We start from the raw sequence: 23801 nt of genomic DNA, 5'->3' as shown, positions 1-23801 counted from the left end.
TAAAAATTCAGAATGAAAAACCTTTAAATGCGACCTGTATAAAAAGGACAAATTTCCGGACTTTGCGAATGAATAGTATCATGTGTTAAAAAGCCTCAAATTTGTCTTTTTTTGCACAACTCTCATTTTAACGTATTTTGTCCTAAAAATTTACACACATGTCTATTATGCCTCCATTTATATCTGTAATTGTTTTCAGAATTTTTGAAATTTGAAAATATGAATTTTGTTGAATTTTGAATTTCAGAAAATAAGGCTTCCATGGAGCTCGGTCTCCAAAGCAATTTTTGTGTATGTAGTCTTTAGTTGAATCGTTAAAAAGACTCATATTTAGAAACGGAGGGAGTAATATTTTTCATTGAGATCTGAGTTCATAGACAAAGTAAATTCCGATTTTCTGGCTTTGCTTTCACATGTATCATACTCCAAAATACATTGTATCCACTCAATACTCAACGTAATAGAAATTATGTTGAACTTCTTATTTTTGAAACATGGTGTTGTCTATTTAAAGTCTATTTATGTGTCCTACAACTGCTTTCATGAGCATCTGATCCTTCATCTTATCTTTTTGTCCTCTTGTTTGTAGAGTTTTGTGGGGGACGTCCGTCTATTGGAGAATGTGGGAGAAAGAGAGCAAGGCTTTTCTTCTTATGTTGCTTACACATATGTAGGTCAGCCCCATATCATTGTATAAGGTAATCCATGCTCTCTCATATCAACTTGTTTGCATGTTTGCTGAATAAATCTCCATTCATTAAACTATTCCTTTTGAACTAACTCAAACATATCTTCTTGCAGGAACCTTCATGGCACGATACGAGCAACTTCAATGCACCCTTTATTTCCAAATTGGCTTGCTAATTCATGCTAAACAACTATGAAAAACTTGTGTATCACTTTTTTAACTTTTTTTTTGTTTGATGTATCTACATTATAGAAACCTACATGAATGTGGCTGGAAGCAAATCGCTTAAATTGCAAATGAGAAAATGAGTTATGCGAAGAAATGTATACAAGTTGCTTTATATCACTAACAAGTAAGAGTCAAAATAGATGGGCGCAGCAACGCGCGCCATCAACGATCTAGTTGATTTTATGGGGCGTCTCCCAAAGCATGAGCATAGAGTAACTCGTAGGCATCTTGGAGATTTCGGCGCCTCATATAATATATATCACATCTACTTCTCACATCACGTCGAATGGACCGTTTATGCATACATACATACATACATACGTACGTAGGGCGAAAACGAAAAATCATACATACGTAGGGCGAATACAGAAAATGATGACTGCGATGGAAAAAAAAAAAGCACAGGCACGGGAACAACAGGCAGGTCACCACCACCAGCAGAATCGAGACGACAGCGAAGGGAACCAAAACGCAGATGGCCTCATTCTTCTTTTCCTCTTGTTCCATGTTTGCATTGCAACACTACAGTCCAGTCCATTGAATCTTGAGGTGGAAAGAAGGCGTGGGTGTTATCGCCATATCGCCGGGCTGCGGCTCAGCTTCGCCACGGCCGGAGGAGGTCGCTGACATGGCCGCTGGCCGCTGCTAGGAAGGAGACGACCCAGTCCATAAAGCGTCCAAGAAGGGCTGGATACAGGACCACAGGCCGGATGTGGCTCTCCTTCCTTCTTGAGAGCTCACCACAAGATGGTGATGCTGATGATGCCACATGTACACACACTTGGCTACCACTTGTTCATCAGATCATTATCATCATCATCGCCATCTCCAGTTCTAGAATTCAAGATGAACTCCGTTTACCGACGACGGTTTCGGGTCCGGATTACCTCCCAAGCTTTGCTGCACCACTTACATAGGCCATTCTCCAGTTCTAGAATTCAAGATGAACTCCGTTTACCGACGACGGTTTCGGGTCCGGATTACCTCCCAAGCTTTGCTGCACCACTTACATAGGCCATTTTCGCCCGTCATCTGATTGCAGCGGTATCCCAAAACAACGTTACTGCGTTTGGTAGCTCTGAATCTGAGTGATGATGGCCCTGCTCTTTAAAAAGAGTGTTTGTTTGTTCTTCATTCAACTGGAGCAACTTTGATTCTCCACTGTGTGGTGGTAACAAGTGTTTGAGTACAGCGCGACCCGACATCGGTCCTTCGAGCTAAATACCGTGGCGGGCGTATGGCAAACATGCACAGCTGAATATATACAACAGCCAACAAAAAATTTGTAGGGTGACAGGACAAAAGAAAAAAAAGACATCTGATCTACAGGATTGCTTCGCTTTGCTTATGGTGAAAGAGCCGCCCTCGCATATGCGGCCGGCAACGACAGGAACTTCTTCGCCTTGCCCACATACGCACGCTTGGTGAAGTTGTTGTAGTCGTTCGCCTCGATGGCGTCCAGGATCTGCCTGTACAGCCACAGCGATGCCAGGACCTGCGTGGAAACAACAGCCCCATGGTACTTGAGTCCACAAAAATGCTTGAAATGCATATGTTTTTCAATGAAAATTCCTATTCTGTTTGTCAGGATCTCAAGGTGCCCTTACCGGCCATCTGCTCGCAGAGTCTAGATGCATGACGCCCTTCTCGGCCTCGTCAAAGAAGAGCCTGGCGCGCTGAATTTGGCCCTTCATGAACCTCCTCCATTTATCCGTCACTTTCCCTCTGAATATGTCCTCTTCTGTCAGACCCGCTTGTGCCAGCTCGTCCAGTGGAAGGTATATTCTCCCCCTCCTCGAGCTGCAATTTCCATCCATAAAGACAAAAACATTAGATTACAAACTTACAAAACAAACAAATGCAAAATATTCTGAACAGTGACAGGTTGCATTGATAGATACAATAAGAGTAGAATACAGTAATCCCACTTGCAGCTTAAAAAATGATGCCTTAGTTGGTACGTTTTACACAAGATTTCAAAGGACGTAGTTTTCAATGTATTAGTTCACACATCCACAGTTTACTGGAACAAGAATGTGTGTGGTCGTAAATGGAGTGAATTGGCACTTACTCTTCTCCTACATCTCGGAGGATGTTTGTCAGCTGGTTGGCAATGCCAAGGGCCAGTGCGGCATTGTACACGCTCTCTGCTGAGGCCTTTGAGTCCGGAGCAATCCCCATCACCGGTACCGTCATGAGACCGACGGTGCCAGCGACGTAATAGCAGTAGAGGTAAAGCTCGTCAAAGGTCCTATACCTCGATTTCCACAGGTCAAGCCTCATCCCTTCAATCATATCTCTGAATGGCTGTGAAGAAAAGAGGTCACGGTGTTACAGAAACAACGGACAAAAATGAACCTTGCTAATTTACTGTACAGTAACTTCTATTCACATAATGTTACAGAAAAAGAAGACAAAAACGGACCTTCCTAATTTACTATATATACAGTTACTTGTTTCATATATATCATATAAGCTTATCTTACCTGGATATCAATTGGAAACTTCGACGCTGTGTCTGAGAGGGCCGCGTCGTACATGTCATACGGGCGGCCTTCGAAGAGATCCTCTAATCTCTTCTCCCACCGATCGAGCGCCTTGGGTGTGATGTAAGACGCGTTAGGGCCATCCACTAACTCATCGGTCCTCCTGCACCATACTGCAAAAAAGTGAAAGCTTAAAGTGTTAGTTACGGATCAATAAGGGCAAAAGCAACAAGATCATAATCAGTTCCATCAACTGCAGTAATAATAACGGAAAACAGCAGTTCAGACGTACCATAGATTGCCCAAACAGCTTTGCGCCTTTCAGGAGTCATAAGCTGTGTGCCTGCCACAAAAAAGAAACATCTGCCATGAGAAACTAAAGACCATAAAGTCGACTTTTCAGATAAAATCCTACCAGTGATCCATTAAGCTACTGCCAGCCGTAGGCTCATGCCCATACCAATAGAGGATGATTCTCACAAGCTAAGAGATCCAGGTGGGAACAGAAACACAAATTAAATAAAGCTAAGATGGAAGCCCATGGTCTTAAATCAAGCCCCTGCATCTCCACATCATATCAACCCCACCACCAACTAGTCTAGTTCCCCTAACCTCTACCATCCAAGAAAGCTATATAACTAATCAATATCGCCGACGATTCTCCGTGGCCACCGCCTTTACCGATTGTTACCCTGAGATTGAGATTGGCCAAGATGCATGGCACGCAGCACCCACGTGCACCATCTTCACCTACCAACCAAAGTCGGCGGATCCGATCGCCTTTTATATCTAGATAGAGTTATTGGTTGGTTCAGGTTGCCCGACAGGCATCCGCTCGAGAGGATCGTGGAGCAGAAGAGCTGGTGCTCGGGCAGTGGGATGGGAGCATCAAGAACGATCTTCTATTCGTTGATTGATGCCACGGCTAAATTTACTCGCTCTTGTGCGGTTTGGACTGAATGTGTTGGCACGGTTTGGACTGAATGTGTTGCAGAGTATAGTGAGTGAGTGAGGGGGCGGGCTCGCTCACCGAGGTAGAATGTCTTGGCGTACTCGGCGCAGACCTCGCCGCAGCGGTCGTAGGCGTCGCCGAGGAGGCCCCAGCCGAGCTCGGCGTCGCCCTCCTGCTCCATCTGCTCGTCGCGCCACCGGCGGGCCTCCCGGCGCCGCCCCTGCAGGTCCCCCACCAGCGCCGCCTGCCGCAGCACCACCTCGTACACCGCCTCCTCCGTCGCCGTCCGCGCCGCCACCAGGCTCGCCCTCGGCGCCCCCGCGCCGCCCCTCCTCCACGCCGACGCCGCGGCCGGGAGCAGCAGCCCGCCCCGCTGGGCCTGGTCCGCCGGGTGGGGGTGGAAGAAGCCCGCGCGCGCGTGCGGCCTGCACGACGCGTACACGGCGGAGGATCCCGCCATCAACCCGCCGCGGTGGCCCGGCGATGCTCGCTCCGATGTGCGGATTGGTTTTGGTGGGACGAGAGAGAGAGGCGAGCTGGGTTGGGTTGGGTTTGGGTGGTGGTGGGGATGGGCTTTTAAACGGAGCTTTTGCAGCGACGCTTTCCACACTGCAGTTTTTGGCGCGGACGTGGCCCCACGAAGCCCAACCAACACTTTCTGCTCTGCAGTGGAGGAGCTGCTTACTTTCTCCTTCACCCCCTCCCTCGGTTACTTCGCAAGAGTACTCGCTGCTCCCGCTTCCAGCCACGATCTACGTACATGCTTTCATCGATGTCGGACACCACCTTCACGTCCCACAGCTTGCGAAGCCCGTTGCCGGTCTGCCTCAGCTTCATGTTCTGTGGCCGATGACCATCTAGCATCTTCATAAAATTGTCCGGCAGCACCTGCCTGCTGAAGGATTTTCTCAAGTATAATCGTGAAGAACTCCATCTCTGAAAAGCAGCTGAAGAGACCAATTACTACCCTTTACAACATTGTCATACAACATTTACAGCAACATGATCATCAGTATTAGGTAGGACCTAATTAAATACCCTTTTTAAGGTAAAATAGCATAAAACAATATAGACCCTGATTCAAGGTCGGAGGGGAGTCGGTGACGGGGACGACGACGTGGATGATGGAGGGGGCTCCTAGATTTCTGCATAGTGCTCTCCAATTTTAGCATTCAAAGTAGGAGTACTTTTCCAATTTGAGCATTCAATAAGCAAAACCAAATCGTAAAATAAAGTAGTATTCAAATTAGCATGCATTCAATTATAAGCAAAACTACATCATCTCTTGTCATACATATAGCATCACTAATACAGGTAGAACCGTAGCGCCCGACGGGTATCGTCGCGGTCGGTGGACACCCAAAGATAAGGAACCATCACAGGATCATAGCTCCAGTGAGATCCCTGAAGAACCTGTCAGGTATTGTCGAACCTGTCCTCCAATGCAACCATGTAGCGACGGACTTGCTCGTCCTCCTCGCTGACACGGTGACGTACCACCTCCGCGGTGTCCGGAAGCCTCGGCACCGTCACTGGCCCACGCAACCGCCACCAAACAAGGATCAGGTCAACAACGGGTTGCCTCCTCACCAACCTACGTCCCCCGGAAGGTAGCACCTCCCAATACCAGCCCGACGGAGCCCAGTCCCGAACATGGCCCTGATCAAGCAGGCCTCCACCGCCGAGTCGACGACAACGAGGATGCGGGATAGACATCGTCGACGTCGATGCGGAAACTACTTCTATATATAGTTAAATAAAGTAGTTTTATTAATTAAATCAACTAGTTCAACTAATAAACACTTACTATAAATAAATAAAGTAGTACTTATTAAAAAAAACTACTTCTATATATAGTAAAATAAAGTAGTTTATTAAATCAACTAACTAGTTCAATTATATATGAAGCACTTACTATAAATAAAATAAAGTAGTACTTACTAAAAATAAACTAGTTTAACTATAGTTCTATTATTTTTCTAACTAATTATGTTAAACACTTTCTCTTCTTATTTTTTTCCTTTTTCCTCTATTCTAAATATGAACATATTCATAAATGACTTTGATCATGCATAATTTTCCTATACATACACAATATGAACATATACATAAATTTACAAAGAAAATACTACCAACAAAAAAATCATTAAAATTCTATGAACAAAATTAAAAAAGAAAAAAATCATAAAAATTCTATGAACAGAAAAAAATCATAAAAATTTGACATATTCGATCTTTACATATATATATAAACATACAAACATGCATATTCAACAATAATATCATAAAAAAAATCTTTTAACAGAAAAAAAATCTAACACAATGTGAACAAATTAATTACACAATGTAAAAAAAAATCTAACAGAAAAATCTATGAACTACACATCTAAATTACTACACATCTAACAAAAAAATCTATGAACTACAAAAAAATCTAACAAAAAAATCTAAAAAAAATCTAACAAAATCTTACTCAATTAACTACACATCTAAATTATACTACACATCTAAATTAACTACTACTAACATCAAATTAAATTAGCAAAAAATTTGCTCAGGGCGACGGTGTCGGGGACGGGGACGGCGATGGCGACGGCGACGGCGAGGTGCGGCGCGAGGCGGGGCGGCGCGGCGACAGTGAGGTGCGGCGCGGGCCGGGGCAGGGCGGCGAATGGCAGGGGCCGGTGGCGTCGCGGGGCACGGGGCGCGGGGCGGGGGGCGGCGACGGCGTCGGGGCAGCGCGGGGTGACGACGACAACAGCGAGGCGGAGACGGCCGGGCAGCCTGACGGCGTCGGGCGGCGGGGAAGAACGAACTGAACCAAATTTTCACGAGTGCTGCTTATATAGGCAGAGCATTGGTCCCGGTTCATGGCACCAACCGGGACCAATGCACCCCTTTAGTCCCGGTTGGTGCCACAAACCGGGACAAAAGAGGGGCGTTGGTCCCGGTTTGTGCCACCAACTGGTACCAATGCACCCCTTTAGTCCCGGTTGGTGGCATCAACCGGGACCAAAGGGCGTGTGCTGGCGCGGTGCGGTGCTATGTTTAGTCCCACCTCGCTAGCCGAGAGGGCTCGGAGTGGTTTATAAGCCATGCCGAACCAACCACTTCGAGCTCCTCTCTACTGGAGACTTACGGGCCTAAAATCAATCTCTGTTCTTGTGGGCCTATTGGGCCTACTGCGGGCCTGCATCCTGGCCCTAGTAATGGGTTTCTAGTCGTATGCACGCCGTGGTGCCGTGTAGGTGGCACTTTTTTTAATTTTTTTCCTGTTTTTTGCTTTCTTTTTTATTTCTAATTACTTATTTATTTTATTTTACGATAATTCTTTTGCTATTAAAGTTTGTAACAAAATTCTAATTACTTATTTATTTTCTTTTATGATAATTCTTTTTGCATTTAATGTTTTGAACAAAATTATAATTACTTATTTATTTTCTTTTATGATAATTCTTTTTGCTATTAAAGTTTGTAACAAAATTTTATATAATTTTAGTTTCAATAATACTAGAGGTTTATAAAAGCTTTTTAGTTGATTCCTTTAGTACCAGTTCTAAGGCTGTTACAAAGGCATTTTATTTGGTACAGGTTTTAAGGTTGGGGCCCCACGAGCACCTTTTAGTACCGGTTCATGGCATGAACCGGTAAAAGAGTTTTTTAGTTGATTCTTTCTGCAGCTGTTTTTTAGTCCCACCTCGCCAAGCGGAAGACACTCGAAGCGGTTTATAAGCCCTGAGTGTAGAGACGATGAAGGGAGAAGCGCAGTGCTCACCTGCACGTTGGCCTGAAGCTATGTAACCATAATATGTGTCCTTTCCCCTATCGGTGGCTGCATCAAAGCGGACACCGTTGTTTTGGTTGGTGCTCTTTTGATCTTGGGCGATCGTGTAAAATGTATTCCCATTTATCTCGTATCCTTTTCAAATCGTAACAGTCGAAGATGGTCCCGTGGACAACGAGTACAGCTCATCGCAAACAGTGTTTTCATCTCTGAGACGTGTTTCCAACCAACTGCTGAAAGTCCTGATGTGTTCACATGTAATCTAGTCGTCGCACTGCTTCAGGTGTTTGGAGCGCAGACTGTTCTTGTGTTCATCGACATAAGGGGTCACCAAGGTAGAGTTCTGTAGAACTGTGTAGTGTGCTTGAGACCAAGAATATCCGTCCCTGCATATTATTGTCTCCCCTCCAAGCGTGCCTTTTCCAGTCAGTCTCCCCTCATACCGCGATTTAGGGAGACCTATCTTCTTAAGGTCAGGAATGAAGTCAACACAAAACCCAATGACATCCTCTGTTTGATGGCCCATGGAGATGCTTCCTTCTGGCCTAGCGCGGTTACGAACATATTTCTTTAGGACTCCCATAAACCTCTCAAAGGGGTACATATTGTGTAGAAATACGGGACCCAAAATGACAATCTTGTCAACTAGATGAACTAGGACGTGCGTCATGATATTGAAGAAGGATGGTGGGAACACCAGCTCGAAACTGACAAGACATTGCACCACATCACTCCTTAGCCTTGGTATGATTTCTGGATCGATCACCTTCTGAGAGATTGCATTGAGGAATGCACATAGCTTCACAATGGCTAATCGGACGTTTTCCGGTAGAAGCCCCCTCAATGCAACCGGAAGCAGTTGCGTCATAATCACGTGGCAGTCATGAGACTTTAGGTTCTGAAACTTTTTCTCTGCCATATTTATTATTCCCTTTATATTCGACGAGAAGCCAGTCGGGACCTTCATTCTAAGCAGGCATTCAAAGAAGATTTCCTTCTCTTCTTTGGTAAGAGCGTAGCTGGCAGGACCTTCATACTGCTTTGGAGGCATGCCGTCTTTTTTGTGCAAACGTTGCAGGTCCTCCCGTGCCTCAGTTGTATCTTTTGTCTTCCCATATACGCCCAAGAAGCCTAGCAGGTTGACGCAAAGGTTCTTCGTCACGTGCATCACGTCTATCGAAGAGCGGACCTCTAGGTCTTTCCAGTAGGGTAGGTCCCAAAATATAGATTTCTTCTTCCACATGGGTGCGTGTCCCCTAGCGTCACTCGGAACAGCTAGTCCGCCGGGACCCTTTCCAAAGATTACATGTAAATCATTGACCATAGCAAGTACGTGATCACCGATACGCATGGCGGGCTTCTTCCGGTGATCTGCCTCGCCTTTGAAATGCTTGCCTTTCTTTCGACATTGATGGTTGGTCGGAAGAAATCGACGATGGCCCAGGTACACATTCTTCCTGCAGCTTCTCAGGTATATACTTTCGGTGTCAACTAAATAGTGCGTGCATGCGTGGTATCCCTTGTTTGTCTGTCCTGAAAGGTTACTGAGAGCGGGCCAATCGTTGATGGTTACAAACAGCAACGCGTGCAGGTTAAATTCCTCCTGTTTGTGCTCATCCCACGCACGTACACTGTTTCCATTTCACAGTTGTAAAAGTTCTTCAACTAATGGCCTTAGGTACACATCAATGTCGTTGCCGGGTTGCTTAGGGCCTTGGATGAGAACTGGCATCATAATGAACTTCCGCTTCATGCACATCCAAGGAGGAAGGTTATACATACATAGAGTCACAGGACACGTGTTGTGATTGCTGCTCTGCTCCCCGAAAGGATTAATGCCATCCGCGCTTAAACCAAACCATACGTTCCTTGGGTCATGTGCAAACTCAGCCCAGTACTCTCTCTCGATTTTTCTCCACTGTGACCCGTCAGCGGGTGCTCTCAACTTCCCGTCTTTCTTACGGTCCTCACTGTGCCATCGCATGAACTTGGCATGCTCTTTGTTTCTGAACAGTCGTTTCAACCGTGGTATTATAGGAGCATCCCACATCACCTTCGCGGGAACTCTCTTCCTGCGGGGCTCGCCGTCAACATCACCAGGGTCATCTCGTCTGATCTTATACCGCAATGCACCGTATACCGGGCATGTGTTCAAATCCTCGTACGCACCGCGGTAGAGGATGCAGTCATTAGGGCATGCATGTATATTCTCCACCTCCAATCCCAGAGGGCATACGACCTTCTTTGTTGCGTACGTACTGTCGGGCAATTCATTATCCTTTGGAAGCTTCTTCTTCAATATTTTCAGTAGCTTCTCAAATCCTTTGTTAGGCACAACATTCTCTGCCTTTCACTGCAGCAATTCCAGTACGGTACCCAGCTTTGTGTTGCCATCTTCACAATTGGGGTACAACCCTTTTTTTGTGATCCTCTAACATGCGATCGAACTTCAGCTTCTCCTTTTGACTTTCGCATTGCGTCCTTGCATCGACAATGACCCGACGGAGATCATCATCGGGCACATCGTCTGGTTTCTCTTGATCTTCAGTAGCTTCCCCCGTTGCAGCATCATCGGGCACATCGTCTGGTTCCTCTTGATCTTCAGCAGCTCCCCCCGTTGCAACATCACCGTATTCAGGGGGCACATAGTTGTCATCGTCCTCTTCTTCTTCGCCGTCTTCCATCATAACCCCTATTTCTCTGTGCCTCGTCCAAACATTATAGTGTGGCATGAAACCCTTGTAAAGCAGGTGGGTGTGAAGGATTTTCCGGTCAGAGTAAGACTTCGTATTCCCACATTTACTGCATGGACAACATATAAAACCATTATGCTTGTTTGCCTCAGCCACTTCGAGAAAAATATGCACACCCTTAATGTACTCGGAGGTGTGTCTGTCACCATGCATCCATTGCCGATTCATCTGCGTGCATTACATATAATTATGTGTGTCAAAATTAAGAAAATCAGACAAATATCTATCTAAAGTAAGAAAATCAGACAAGTATCATAAAGAAGATAAGAACAAGAGGCTCACCACGGTGGTGCCGGCGACGAGATCGGCGCGGGCGATCAACGGCAGTGAAAACGGGGACGGGGCGTGACGGACCCCTAAATCTAGACAAATCTCAAAAAAATGGAGCTCCTAGGTCGAGCTTCGAGAGGAGAAAGCTTAACTAGTGTGGCTCGGGCATTTCATCGAACACCTCATGTGCATAGGAGGTGAACACCTCATGCGCATAGGAGGTGAACTAGAAACCTCGCCGGATTGAAAAAACAGAGCACTGTGGAGTGCTCTGCCGCGGCGGTGGGTATATATAGGCAAGTTATTTGTCTCGGTTCGTGGCATGAACCGGGACCAATGGTTATGGGCCAGCAGCGAGGACCATTGGTCCCGGTTCGTGCCTCGAACCGGGACAAATGGTTCTATACGAACCGGGACCAATGCCCACGAGGCCCCGGCCGGCCCCCTGGGCTCACGAACCGGGTCTAATACCCCCCATTGATCCCGGTTCTTAAAGAACCGGGACTAATGGGCTGGCCAGGGCCGAACGATAGCCCTGTTTTCTACTAGTGCATCTCAATAGAAGTTTGTTGCTAGCAGCCAGGCCGCCACGGTGCTTAACATGTGCAAGTAACCAACATTTTTTACACCAAGCCAGATACTTAGTCCTTATGCAATGCAAGATGCTTAGGTGAGGTGATTGAAAATAATAAGCTCTCTGTTTTAGGCATCCATGCTTATTTATCTAGAGTAGACGTTTATTTTCCCAACCATGCATCTTCTTTAAGCATCTTGCATTATAAGACCTATTAAGAGGAGCGTGATACGACTCGATCAAGTTAATCATTTGGGTTGCCATGCCACGTTAATGATGCATGCATGTGGCGAGCTAGGAGGCGACAAGGCGCCGTCGTCACATGGAGGTAGGGCGAATATGCCATTGTATTGCATGATGATGCATCGTTCGTACGTGGAGATCTTAAGCTCTTGATGATCCATCGGTCAATCTGCCACTTGTAATATATTATCACTACTGCCTAGCCTACACTTAATTAACATGTCACCGTTATGTGCATGTCAACATGTGTATATTGTGTGAGACAAATACTAAGATCCATGAGGCCACGTTCCGACACGCCGCGGAATCCCAATCTCCCAAGATTCCCTCTTTTTTCTTTTTGCGAATATCCCAAGATTACCTCTATAGCAATGTGGGAAGAAAAATATCATCTCTACTACATCCGTCTACAAATAAATGTATTTATGTTTTGATTTTAATATTTTGACCAACTATATAGAGAAAACATGTTACTAACATATATGACCTCAAATTCATATATCATGAAATTACATTTCAAAACGGATCTAGTAATACTCCTACTAACTTAGTGTCATAAATGCGATGGTGCTATTTTTTCCTATAAAGTTGGTCGAAATTTTAATAACGTGATGGTAATATATCGTCGCCTCACAGGTAATGTGTCTCTCGTTCGCATCCAGGCGCAACCATTGTCATTATATGATCCATATCTAACTATTATAGTATTAAAGCAATGTGAATTATATGGTCTAGGATTTTATTAAATAAATGTATGCCATGTTTCTTTCACACAAAGGTATTGCACATAAAAAAAATGTACGGTTGTTCTTGATCTTATTCATTTGCCCATTGACTTCTAAAGGGTCCTGTTCTTAATCACTGGAGGAGTGACTATGTAGTGATGGGGTACACCGTGAACTGATTTCCTAAACAGGTTGGAAGATCTGGTCGATCGTTTAGGGCAGGAGAAAAGGTGCCACTCCCCAGACTATGAACGTTGAGGGAGATGAACGCATAACAACAGGGTTTATGTCTTTGTTTCTATTTTCCTGTCTACAATGTCCCGATCGTCTGCATCCAGGGGACACAAATTTCGCTATAGGAACCACATTCCTACAATGACGGCTCAATTTGTATGTTGGCATGCCGTAGCTTCGGGAGGAAGGGGGCCTTTGCTTTGCCCCTATCCCACAAGGTACAAATTTTACCTTTCTAGATCACGTTTTCCCTCATTTATCACCACATAAATCCCTCTCGTGACCCCTAACATGAGTTCACAGCTCACAGTAAATGTAGACATTTTGTAAACACTCATGATAAAGCAAAGCCATCGTGCACAAATATGGCTCTTTTCCACTCATTTGTATGAAAAATAAATTGGTGCGATTGTTCTTGATCTTACTTATTGATTTTCCCATTTGCAAGTTCTTAATCGGCAGAGGCAGCTACTAACTAGGTAACTAGAGATAAGGAGCGACGATATATATGGTTGGAAAAAAGAATAAATGGATGGACATCCTTTTGTTTGGTCGTGCTCCAGTACATGTGGGAGTTACCCTTTTCTCTCTAACTATCTAGCAACGTCTCCGTGATGTCTAACCGTATCTTTTTAGTCATCATTTTGTGAAACAAAACCATTGGTTGGAATTGACATATTGTAGATCGTGTTGACGCCGGAAACGAAAGCTAGAGATAAGGCACTCTTACAGTTTTACTCCATGTGGTGTGCACACGATGGTCGATGGGTCATCGGTGGTGGGATCTGCCACGTTGCTGGTCACCATCTCTCTACCTCGCCATCTGGCAAGCGTCCAACTTACTTTTCTCCTTTTGCACCCGTTGGTTTCGTGAAAAAGATGAAATCTGAAAAGGACATATCAAAGACTGTGTCCTCGTCTAAAACTTAAACGAGAAATAACGTTGTCCCTTCTCGGTCCACACGGAAGGCGGTGTGGTGTGGTGTGGTGTGCGGGGGCCTTCCTGCCAGCCATGGCCATGGGATCAACCACGTCGTCGGCCACGCGACCAGCGTGTAAAGGTTACCACTGAACAGAGTGGCCGATTCCGTCGAGTGGCTGGTATTGCTCTCATGGTCTTCCATGGCGAGGGAAAGCTTTGAACGTCGTTGTCGTGACTGCTCGCGGGTTGAATTTTCATTTTCCGAGCGAACTCTTCTTTGGTTTCAGCTTGAAAAAAAAAATACATTCCCTCAAAGTACCTCCTGCATTTTCGAAAAATGGGGAAGCCTAGGACAGCAACGCATGTATGTGAGGGCTCCTGTGTGACGGTGATCCATCTTACGTACGTATGTTACCTTGCGTTGCTTTCAGACGGACGGACACACACTTGCTTGCTAGGTCGCAACGACAACAAAGTGAATCTGAACTAACTGAATTTCTCAAGGTGATGGCTAGTGCTTAGGTTGATGAGGTTACTGCCATTTGGACACCTGCGTGACCAGGTAGCTAGCCCCGGGCCCGGCCCTGATCGCTGTAACAAGAGTAACAAATCGAAATCAATAGAACAAAGTTGCATGCCTGCAACGCTAGATCTTGTGTCGAGGAAGGATTGGCCGGAGTACGCAAGAGAGTGATCGCAACCATTGTTATGTTAACAACGGTTGCCATCACCAGCTAGCTAGAGCATATGTATAGCGGACTAATTCATGTGCTGCTGGTTTAACCCATGGATGAATCCAGTCTTGGAGTGATGGTCACCATGCAGGCAGGCATGTCGTTAACATCCATCTCACTCCGCTTCATTGGTCGACTCGGCGCTTTGACAGCGACCAGAGCGAGCGGGACATCATCGATAAGTGTTGAGAATTAAGTACTACTGGTTCTCACAATAGTAACGTGGCACTATTAGTTAAGGAGTATATATAAGTGTTGAGTGGCTTATCGATTGGGCACATCATCGATGGGACAAAAACCTAAGGGCGTACGGACGGTGGCATCAATGATCGTGGAATAATACATGACATACATGCGACGAAGAAACCGGCCCATGGGCTCATTAGCAGCGGCATCAGCCGACTAAGCCTGCCCGTAATGAAAGCATCACAGGTAGTATCATGCATGTCAACTAAGCAATCTCAATAAGGTGGCGTAGAATTAAATGAAGAAAGAGAGGGTTGAGTATCATATCATATTAAATGATGTGCTACTATGTGTCTTGCATAAAATATAATATTATGCATTACGAATGTGGTGTCATAGACTCGTATCATATGTATGATACTAGTATATGACTAAGTATACTGTAGAAGTAGTACTAGTTAATTAAATGGCCCGGGTGCATATATATATGTCGCCATCTCCTCTTGATCTCATGTCACCACATGATGATGATTAATTAAGAGATGTGATTAGTCATTAGTATGTGCCTCGACGTCACCGTCGACATCAGTCATCGGCATATCCAAGGACCAAGGCTGCCAGATGCCTCTTGTCACCCCGCCAAAAGGCTCCAAATACTAACTAGTTAATCCTCCTTGCTGCCATGAAAAGCGAGTGTTTGGAGCTTTCCCCCCTCTTCGTTTTTGTGGGAATATGCTATGCGACCGGGCGAGACCCGGTTACATACAGTATCCAGGCCGCGCTTGAAATCAATGTAAAAAATTTACAACGGTATAAGATTACCCCTGTATATTACTAGAAGCGAGTATAATACAACTGGATATATTCCATATGTGTACGGTGCGCTTGGTTCGTCTTTTTGTCACTTTCTATCACTAGTGGGTACAGGACCTATAGCCCTGGCCCGTAAGGGGCTTTAGTCCCGGTTCAACAACCCGGACTAAAGGGGCGGGACTAAAGGCCTAACCTTTTCATCACGGCCCTGTTACACGCCGGGACTAAAGGTGCTCCACGTGGGTGCTTCGCAGCGCCCCAGGGGCAGGCCCTTTAGTCCCGGTTCGTTACACGGACCGGGACTAAAGATTTTCAGATTTTGCTGGGTTTTGGGTTTTTTATTTTTGAATTAAATTATTTTTGGGTTTTATGGTTTTAGGGTTTAGGTGTTCGGGAGATTAACGTGATGCCTCGTTTGGTGTTCGGGAATTAGTTTTCATATAATTTAAATAGAAATAATTATGCATATATATATATAAGATTAACTTATCTTACAAACGAGCATATATATATATATATACAATTATATGCAGATCTGAATTATCGGGACTAGAGCCCGTCTATTCGATTACATGAACGAACATCAGTAATGGCCCCTATTTACACTAAATCGTCCTTTGTCATCTATAGCTTCCGTCCTCAGAAATCCCGCAAGCTCCTCTGCAACAGCAATCGCGCGTTGCTATGGTAGGACCTTCGCCCTCATGGCCGTGTGCTATATAAGAAGAGGAGATGAATATGAATATCAATCATGATAACAAAGAATGACGGGTAAAAATAGAGGTGTGAATGTTCATTGCTTACGTCGAATCTGTGATCCTTGAGCTCAGAGGTAAACGTGCGAATGGTCTCGCAAACATAGTATCCGCATAGATGCGTTCCCCGTGGCTGCTGGTCGCACTTTACGAGAATAGAATATATATAATCAAAATAATAATCTATAAATGTATTAAAAATTAATAGAACTATATCATACTACTACTTACCCGAGCCGCTCTAAAGGTCGGCTTCTCAGGAAAGTTACCGGTAGTCACGCACTTGAACCGCTTCCAAACCCTGCCCGACAAGGATAATGATTTGCTAAGTTTTTCATTAATTGATATATCAGAAAATCATCGAAAGAGACCGAGAAGGTCAGATTAACCCCGAAAAAAGTGATCCAAAAATTAGAGCGCAAGAATGATTAAAATTACCCTTGGAGCATGTCCTGCAGGCTTTGGAACTGTTCCAAGGGTCTCGATAATGGGTCGAAGGCATCAAATCTTCCCTTATCAATTTGAATGTCCAACATAATCCAATGGAAGTTGCACATGTATATATATATATATATATATATATATATATATATATGTGTGTGTGTGTGTGTGTGTGTGTGTGTGTGTGTGTGTGTGTCAGTAACTTATCAATTACACTTATAAGTGAATGGACACAACAGAGTAAAGACCCTCACCTGAAGTTGTATGGAAACAGTATGTGGTCACAGAAATTTTGATCTGTTAGAAACCTTAGAAGGTTTTCCTCCGTCTCCTTGGGTTTGTCAGTTAGCGTCGCTATATGTATTTTATCTGGGTCAATAAACCCAATATTTAGGATACTCTTACTTTTACACTCCAGAATCTTCATTCTGCATAATAGAGTACAAGTTATATATAGACAATGAATTGAAATAACTAAACAAGTTATATGTAGATAACGAATTAAAAAACTTACACACAATAGCAACTCATAAGCGATTTGTCGAGGGCGTCGCCATTGTACATCTGGAAGAGTTCATCAAAGTCGATATGGATTTCTTCGGAGCGGTCGTAGTACTCCCGTGGGACACTCAGCACGATCATCGTTCTCCCATTCTTTGATTCACTTAAGTACCATTTATGCAAGTAAAGCATATTTGTTGGAAGATCATCTTTGCTGACCAAAGGCTCTCCCATGACAAACTGTGGCTTAGGGGCTACCACAGCCTTGGGTATCCTGTCGTCTTGGGAAGCCAGCAAATCTTCAACCGAGATACCACATTCATCCGTCAACTCCTTTGCTCTTTCAAAAGCTTGCCCCTGCACCGGAGGGGGAACATTCTCGGTTAACACCTTGAGGGGTGGGATCGACTGTTTGGCCTGTTGTCCAAGCTGAGGAACGTCTGATTTTTTCTTGCTTGTAGTTGAACTTGATTTGCTCCCACTTGCACTTGCACATGAGCTGCTCTTTTTCACTTCCTTCTGCAATGTGCGTGTATAGTCATCAGGCTTATAGTGTAAGTCATACTGTGATGGAGTGGTTATGAAGTCTTTTGCCCATGCTATGTGCTTCTCGGTGTATTCCGGGCGGGGCTCGGGTTCCTTCCTTTTCATCTGCGCATCACGTTGTTCCTTTGCTATCCTGGCGTTTTCCTCGGGGGTACGATCATAAGGTCTGATAGGAAGATTAGCATGAGGTACCTTTGGGAGGGGCGACAGTTTGCGCTTTGGGGAGCTCCGTCGCTTAGAAATCTTCGACGGAGCGTTCTTGCTGGCACGCTTCCGCTTAGTATCATGTGCGGGCGGCGGCGGAGACGGACGACCCAAGTCCGGTGGTGGTGATCGAGATGGACTCGTGTTGTGCTGGCCGACGTCATGTGGAGGGCTTGGAGGTAATGGAGGTGTAGGTGACCTGCGACGACTCGGAGGCGGTGTTGTCCTTGGGGTCGAGCCTGGAAGCTTGATGTAGTTCTTGTCCCATAGGATGACTCCACCCAGTACTTCTCCGAGTGTCCTCTCATCTTCGGGTCCAGCTATGTCGAGCTCCATATCATTAAACCCCGTCATGATTTCATCCACCCCGACTTTAGCAAAGCCAGCTGGAATCTCACGGCCATGCCAGCGTGCATCAGGGCCAGAAGGTAAAGCTTGTCCGACGGCCACCTTCATGGATATGTTCTTGAATTTCTGATGGAGTTCACATGATGTTGACTCCTTGATTCCATCCACGGGGTAGCCGGGACCGCCCTCTATCATTCTTCGTTCATCGTCGGGCGGGGCCTCAAATTCAGCCACGCTGCTTTTTCGCTTAGATGGGGCGCCGGTAATATCAAGTGCAGGATCTTCCTCGCGCGGTACTCCTCTAAGCTCATCAATCTGCTTCTGTTGCTCGTTAATCCTGGCAAGCAACTGGTTGAACTTGTCATTCTCCTCATCCTGCTGCCGCTTCTTTGCTCTCTCTCGGCTTCTGTAAGTGTCTTGGTCTCTGGCAAACCCAAGCCACCACGGGTAAGAAGGACCGAAGCCTCGCGTTCGTCCTCCATGTTCGTCATTCCGAGGACCAGTGTGAGCAAATCTTTATCTCTATCTGCAGTGAACTTTCTTTGTCCCTCCTTAATTTCTTTCACTATCCTTTTCCAATTCTCCGTGGGTATCCTAAGCTCGTCATTGCAGATGAGGTCCCCTGTTGTTTCGTCGTACGACCCACCATGCGCAAGGAACCAATTTCTTGCTCTCAATTCCCACTCATCACGGAGTGGTTCAGGTACGATGCCTTTATCTACCAGATCTTGCTCTTTATCCCTGGCATGGCAGTCTCATAGCCCCCTGGCCCCAGCTTGTGGTGATATATCTTCTTGTCGGCATTTATCTTGTTCTTTTCTGATAATGCCTGGGCATCTTCTGACTCCTTGTACTATTGAAATGCCTTTCAGTGATTCGCCTGCTTGGCTAGATACCCCTCGAATACTGGCACTTTCTATGTCTTCAGATAGTTTTTCCATAGCTTCTTCTTCCAACTACGGAACAGTTCGGCCATCTTCTTCAGAGTCCACTGCTTGACTTTGGACCTCAGTTTGTCTGCGGCGTCTTCATTCTCACATTCTGGTAGGTTGAAATGTGACATGAGATCATTCCAAAGATTATCTTTGTACCTTTCGGCGACATAGTCACTATCGGCTGCCCCTTTGCGCTTGTTCCACTCCCGAACGCTGATCGGGACGTGATCCCTAACGAGAACTCCGCATTGCTTCTTGAATGTGTCAGCAGCATTCTTAGGAAGCTTGGGTTCGCCCGTAGGAAATATCACCTCAAATGTGTAATGCGTCCGTGCATCCAACTTTCTAGTCGGGCCTCGTTTCGTAGTTTTGCTCGATGTGGAGGCCTAAGAGGGAGAAACATTCGTCAAATGAATGTATATGTATACAATATAGAGCTATCTCTAATATTTTTCACATATTACAAGTGATTGTCGAACTTCATATGTATACCTCGCCGGACTTCTCCTCTTCACCGGCTTCTCCATCAGTGGAGCTATCACCTTCTCCGTCATTGGACCTATCTCCTGCCCCATCGGCTTCATCTTCGTGTCGCTCGACCTCCATTCCGACGTCCTGGTTTAGATATGACGACGGAGATTCAGCTGGTTCAACGTCGGGGCCGTCTTTGATTATATCTTCGAGAAGTTCTTCCTCTTCGAGGTTCGTGATATGTGGATCCTCAGTTCTGCAAAAAACGGATTCTCTTAACCTTTGTACCAAAAAAGAATTATTCTATCAGAAACTCCATTCCAAAACAACTTAAGTCCCGGGTCGTGGCTCTACCCGGTACTCCTAGATTTCTGTATAGTATTCAAAGTAGGAGTACTTTTCCAATTTGAGCATTCAATAAGCAAAACCAAATCGTAAAATAAAGTAGTATTCAAATTAGCATGCATTCAATTATAATCTAATACATCATCAATTTTGTCCGTACATCGTCAAATATTATCACTAATACTCCTCGAATACTATCATACATATAGCATCACTAATACATCTAGAACCGTAGCGCCCGACGGGTATCGGCGCGGGCGGTGGACACCCAAAGAGAAGGAACCATCATAGGATCATAGCTCCAGTGAGATCCCCGAAGAACCTGTCAGGTATGCTCGAACCTGCCCTCCAATGCAACCATGTAGCGACGGACGTGCTCATCCTCCTCGCTGACACAGTGACGTACCACCTCCGCGGTGTCCGGAAGCCTCGGCACCCTCACTGGCCCACGCGACCGCCACCAAACAAGGATCGGGTCAACGACGGGCTGGCTCCTCACCAACCTACGCCCCCCGGAAGGTAGCACCTCCCAATACCAACCGGGCGGAGCCCAGTCCCGGACAGGGCCCCTCTGATCAAGCAGGTGTCCTCCGCCGAGTCGACGACGAGGATGCGAGATAGGCATCGTAAAATGAACTAAAAAAATAAACTAGTTCTATTAATTTTCTTGCTAAAAATAAACTATTAACACTTAAGCATATACAATAGCAAAATTAAACTACTAACACTTAAGCATATACAATAGCAAAATTCCTCCTCTTCTTATTTTCATTTTTCTTCTCCTCCTTTTCTTTTCTTCTTTTCTTATACACTATACACTATATACATTATAGCAAAATTCCTCCTCTCCTTATACACTATAAACTATATACACTATACACTTAAGCATATACACTATACAATATACAATTTTTCTTATTTTCTTCTCCTCCTCTTCTTATTTTTATTTTTCCTAATCTTATTTTCTTATTTTTTTCATATTTCTTCTTCTTGTAAAACTAACCTAATTCTAAATATTACTAACCCTAATAATCTAGCACAAACCTAATAACAATAGGAATTAAATGACAAAAAAAATATTTTTCTTTTTCTTCTTTTCTTCTCATTTTTCTTCTTTTATTCTCCTTTTTCATCATTTCTTCTTCTTTTTCTTCTTCTCTTCTCCTTTTTCTTCTTTTCTTCTATACTGACCGGAGTGTTGGGGAGGAGGGGGCGGGGGTCTTACCGGCCGAAGGTGTCGACGGCGCGCGGCGAGGAGGACGACGCGACGGCGAGGAGCACGGCGCGACGGCTAGGAGGATGACGAGGAGCACGACGCGACGGCGAGGAGGACGGCGCGGCGGCGAGGAGGACGGCACGACGGCGAGGAGGACGGCCGACGGCGAGGAGGACGGCAGGCGGCGGCGAGCAGGACGACGGGTAGCCTGACGACGTCGGTTAGTTCGTCACTGTGCCGCGCCGGGCAGGAGAACGAGAGGAAGAAGAGAAATGGACGATTTGGGTTGGAAATTTTCGAAGTCCCGCTTATATAGGTGGATCTATAGTCCCGGTGCGTGGCTCGAGTCGGGACTAAAGACCCCCTTTAGTCCCGGGTGGAGCCACGCCCCGGGACTAAAGGCCTCTTTTCGGGCAGACCAAGAGGCGGGAAGCAGGGGGTCTTTAGTCCCGGTGCGTGGCTCCAGCCGGGACTAAAGGTGGTCTTTAGTCCCGGGGCGTGGCTCCACCCGGGACTAAATCCCTCCTCGGCTGCACGATAAGTTTAGTCCCACCTCGCCCAACGAGGGGGACTAACACTTGTGTATAAGCCTCGTCGCAGCTTGTCCATCGAGCTCCTCTCTAAAGCAGGCTTACCGGCCTAAACTCACTGAAAATTGAAACTATATTCGAAATTATAGGGAAAATTCAATCTAAATTCTCAAATTATACGGAGAATTTAGATTGAATTTTCTCTATGATTTCGAATATAGTTTGAATTTTTTTCTATTTTCATAATTAATAATTTTGACTATCCAAACTATTATCTATTTTGTTATTCTCAATTAAAAACTATGTTTATTAAAAATTCTTTTTGCATATTTGAGAATTTGACAAAACTATGATAACGAAAAGTGTTTCAAATTGAATAAATATTGCAAAACTATTTTTTATTTTCATAATTAATAATTTTGACTATCCAAACTATTATCTATTTTGTTATTTTCAATTAAAAACTATGTTTATTAAAAATTCTTTTTTCATATTTGAGAATTTGGCAAAACTGTGATAATAAAATGTGTTTCAAATTGAATAAGTAATGCAAAACTATTTTCTATTTTCATAATTAATAATTTTGACTATCCAAACTATTATCTATTTTGTTATTTTCAATTAAAAACTATGTTTATTAAAAATTCTTTTTGCATATTTGAGAATTTGACAAAACTATGATAATGAAAAGTGTTTCAAATTGAATAAATAATGCAAAACTATTTTTTATTTTCATAATTAATAATTTTGACTATCCAAACTATTATCTCTCGAAGTAGGAGGGTTTCGAACGAGAACTCATCTCTTACAAAGGGATTTCATTTTTTTGAACTTATTTGAACTCCATAATTTTTGTGTGTTCAAAATGCACCATTCAAAGGCACATCACAAAATTTCAACAATTTCTGACTTCATTTGGTATATTTCGTGCATTTACTTATTTTTTTTGAGCTAGTTGACCCTGAAATTGAAAAGCACTACAAATGAACTTTGAAAATGTTGAAAGTTGGCATGCTATCATCATTTCACCCACATAGCATGTGTTAAAAAGTTGAGAGGGCTACGACAAAAACTGGATGTAGTTCGTGTACAAAACTAACAATCTCTCTCGAAGTAGCAGGGTTTCGAACGAGAACTCATCTCTTACAAATGGATTTCATTTTTTTGAACTTATTTGAACTCCATACTTTTTGTGTGTTCAAAATGCACCATTCAAAGGCACATCACAAAATTTCAACAATTTCTGACTTCATTTGGTATATTTCGTGCATTTACTTATTTTTTTTGAGCTAGTTGACCCTGAAATTGAAAAGCGCTATAAATGAACTCTGAAAATGTTGAAAGTTGGCATGCTATCATCGTTTCACCCACATAGCATGTGTTAAAAAGTTGAGAGGGCTACGACAAAAACTGGATGCAGTTCATGTACAAAACTGACAATCTCTCTCAAAGTAGCAGGGTTTCGAACGAGAACTCATCTCTTACAAATGGATTTCTTTTTTTGAACTTATTTGAACTCCATACTTTTTGTGTGTTCAAAATGCATCATTCAAAGGCACATCACAAAATTTCAACAATTTCTGACTTCATTTGGTATATTTCGTGCATTTACTTATTTTTTTGAGCTAGTTGACCCTGATATTGAAAAGCACTACAAATGAACTCTGAAAATGTTGAAAGTTGGCATGCTATCGTCATTTCACCCACATAGCATGTGTTAAAAAGTTGAGAGGGCTATGACAAAAACTGGATGCAGTTCGTGTACAAAACTGACAATCTCTCTCGAAGTAGCAGGGTTTCGAACGAGAACTCATCTCTTACAAAGGGATTTCATTTTTTTGAACTTATTTGAACTCCATACTTTTTGTGTGTTCAAAATGCACCATTCAAAGGCACATCACAAAATTTCAACAAATT

General features: G+C 44.3%; 1 protein-coding gene across 1 annotated transcript; it reads right to left on the bottom strand.

The window, feature by feature from the left end:
- Nucleotides 1-2022: 2022 nt before the first annotated feature.
- On the bottom strand, nt 2023-4897 carry LOC123397703 (phytoene synthase 2, chloroplastic-like). Its single transcript, XM_045092238.1, has 6 exons — nt 4433-4897; nt 3695-3745; nt 3403-3575; nt 2988-3223; nt 2524-2716; nt 2023-2411 (listed from the first exon to the last, which is right to left on the bottom strand). The coding sequence occupies exons 1-6, from the start codon at nt 4812-4814 to the stop codon at nt 2262-2264; spliced, it is 1185 nt and encodes a 394-aa protein (XP_044948173.1). The 5' UTR covers nt 4815-4897; the 3' UTR covers nt 2023-2261.
- Between the last annotated feature and the right edge of the window lie 18904 nt (nt 4898-23801).

Source organism: Hordeum vulgare, chromosome 5H, assembly GCF_904849725.1.
Source record: "Hordeum vulgare subsp. vulgare chromosome 5H, MorexV3_pseudomolecules_assembly, whole genome shotgun sequence".
NCBI classification, from domain to species: Eukaryota; Viridiplantae; Streptophyta; class Magnoliopsida; order Poales; family Poaceae; genus Hordeum; species Hordeum vulgare.
This window is presented reverse-complemented; position numbering and strand designations above follow the sequence as displayed.

Excerpts from the sequence above, each read along its gene's own strand:
- LOC123397703 (XM_045092238.1), bottom strand. The coding sequence starts at position 4,814 with ATGGCGGGATCCTCCGCCGTGTACGCGTCGTGCAGGCCGCACGCGCGC. Across the intron at positions 3,746-4,432 it reads CGCCAAGACATTCTACCTCG|GCACACAGCTTATGACTCCT; the intron begins GTGAGCGAGCCC and ends TTTTTGTGGCAG. Across the intron at positions 2,412-2,523 it reads ACTCTGCGAGCAGATGGCCG|GTCCTGGCATCGCTGTGGCT; the intron begins GTAAGGGCACCT and ends GTTTCCACGCAG.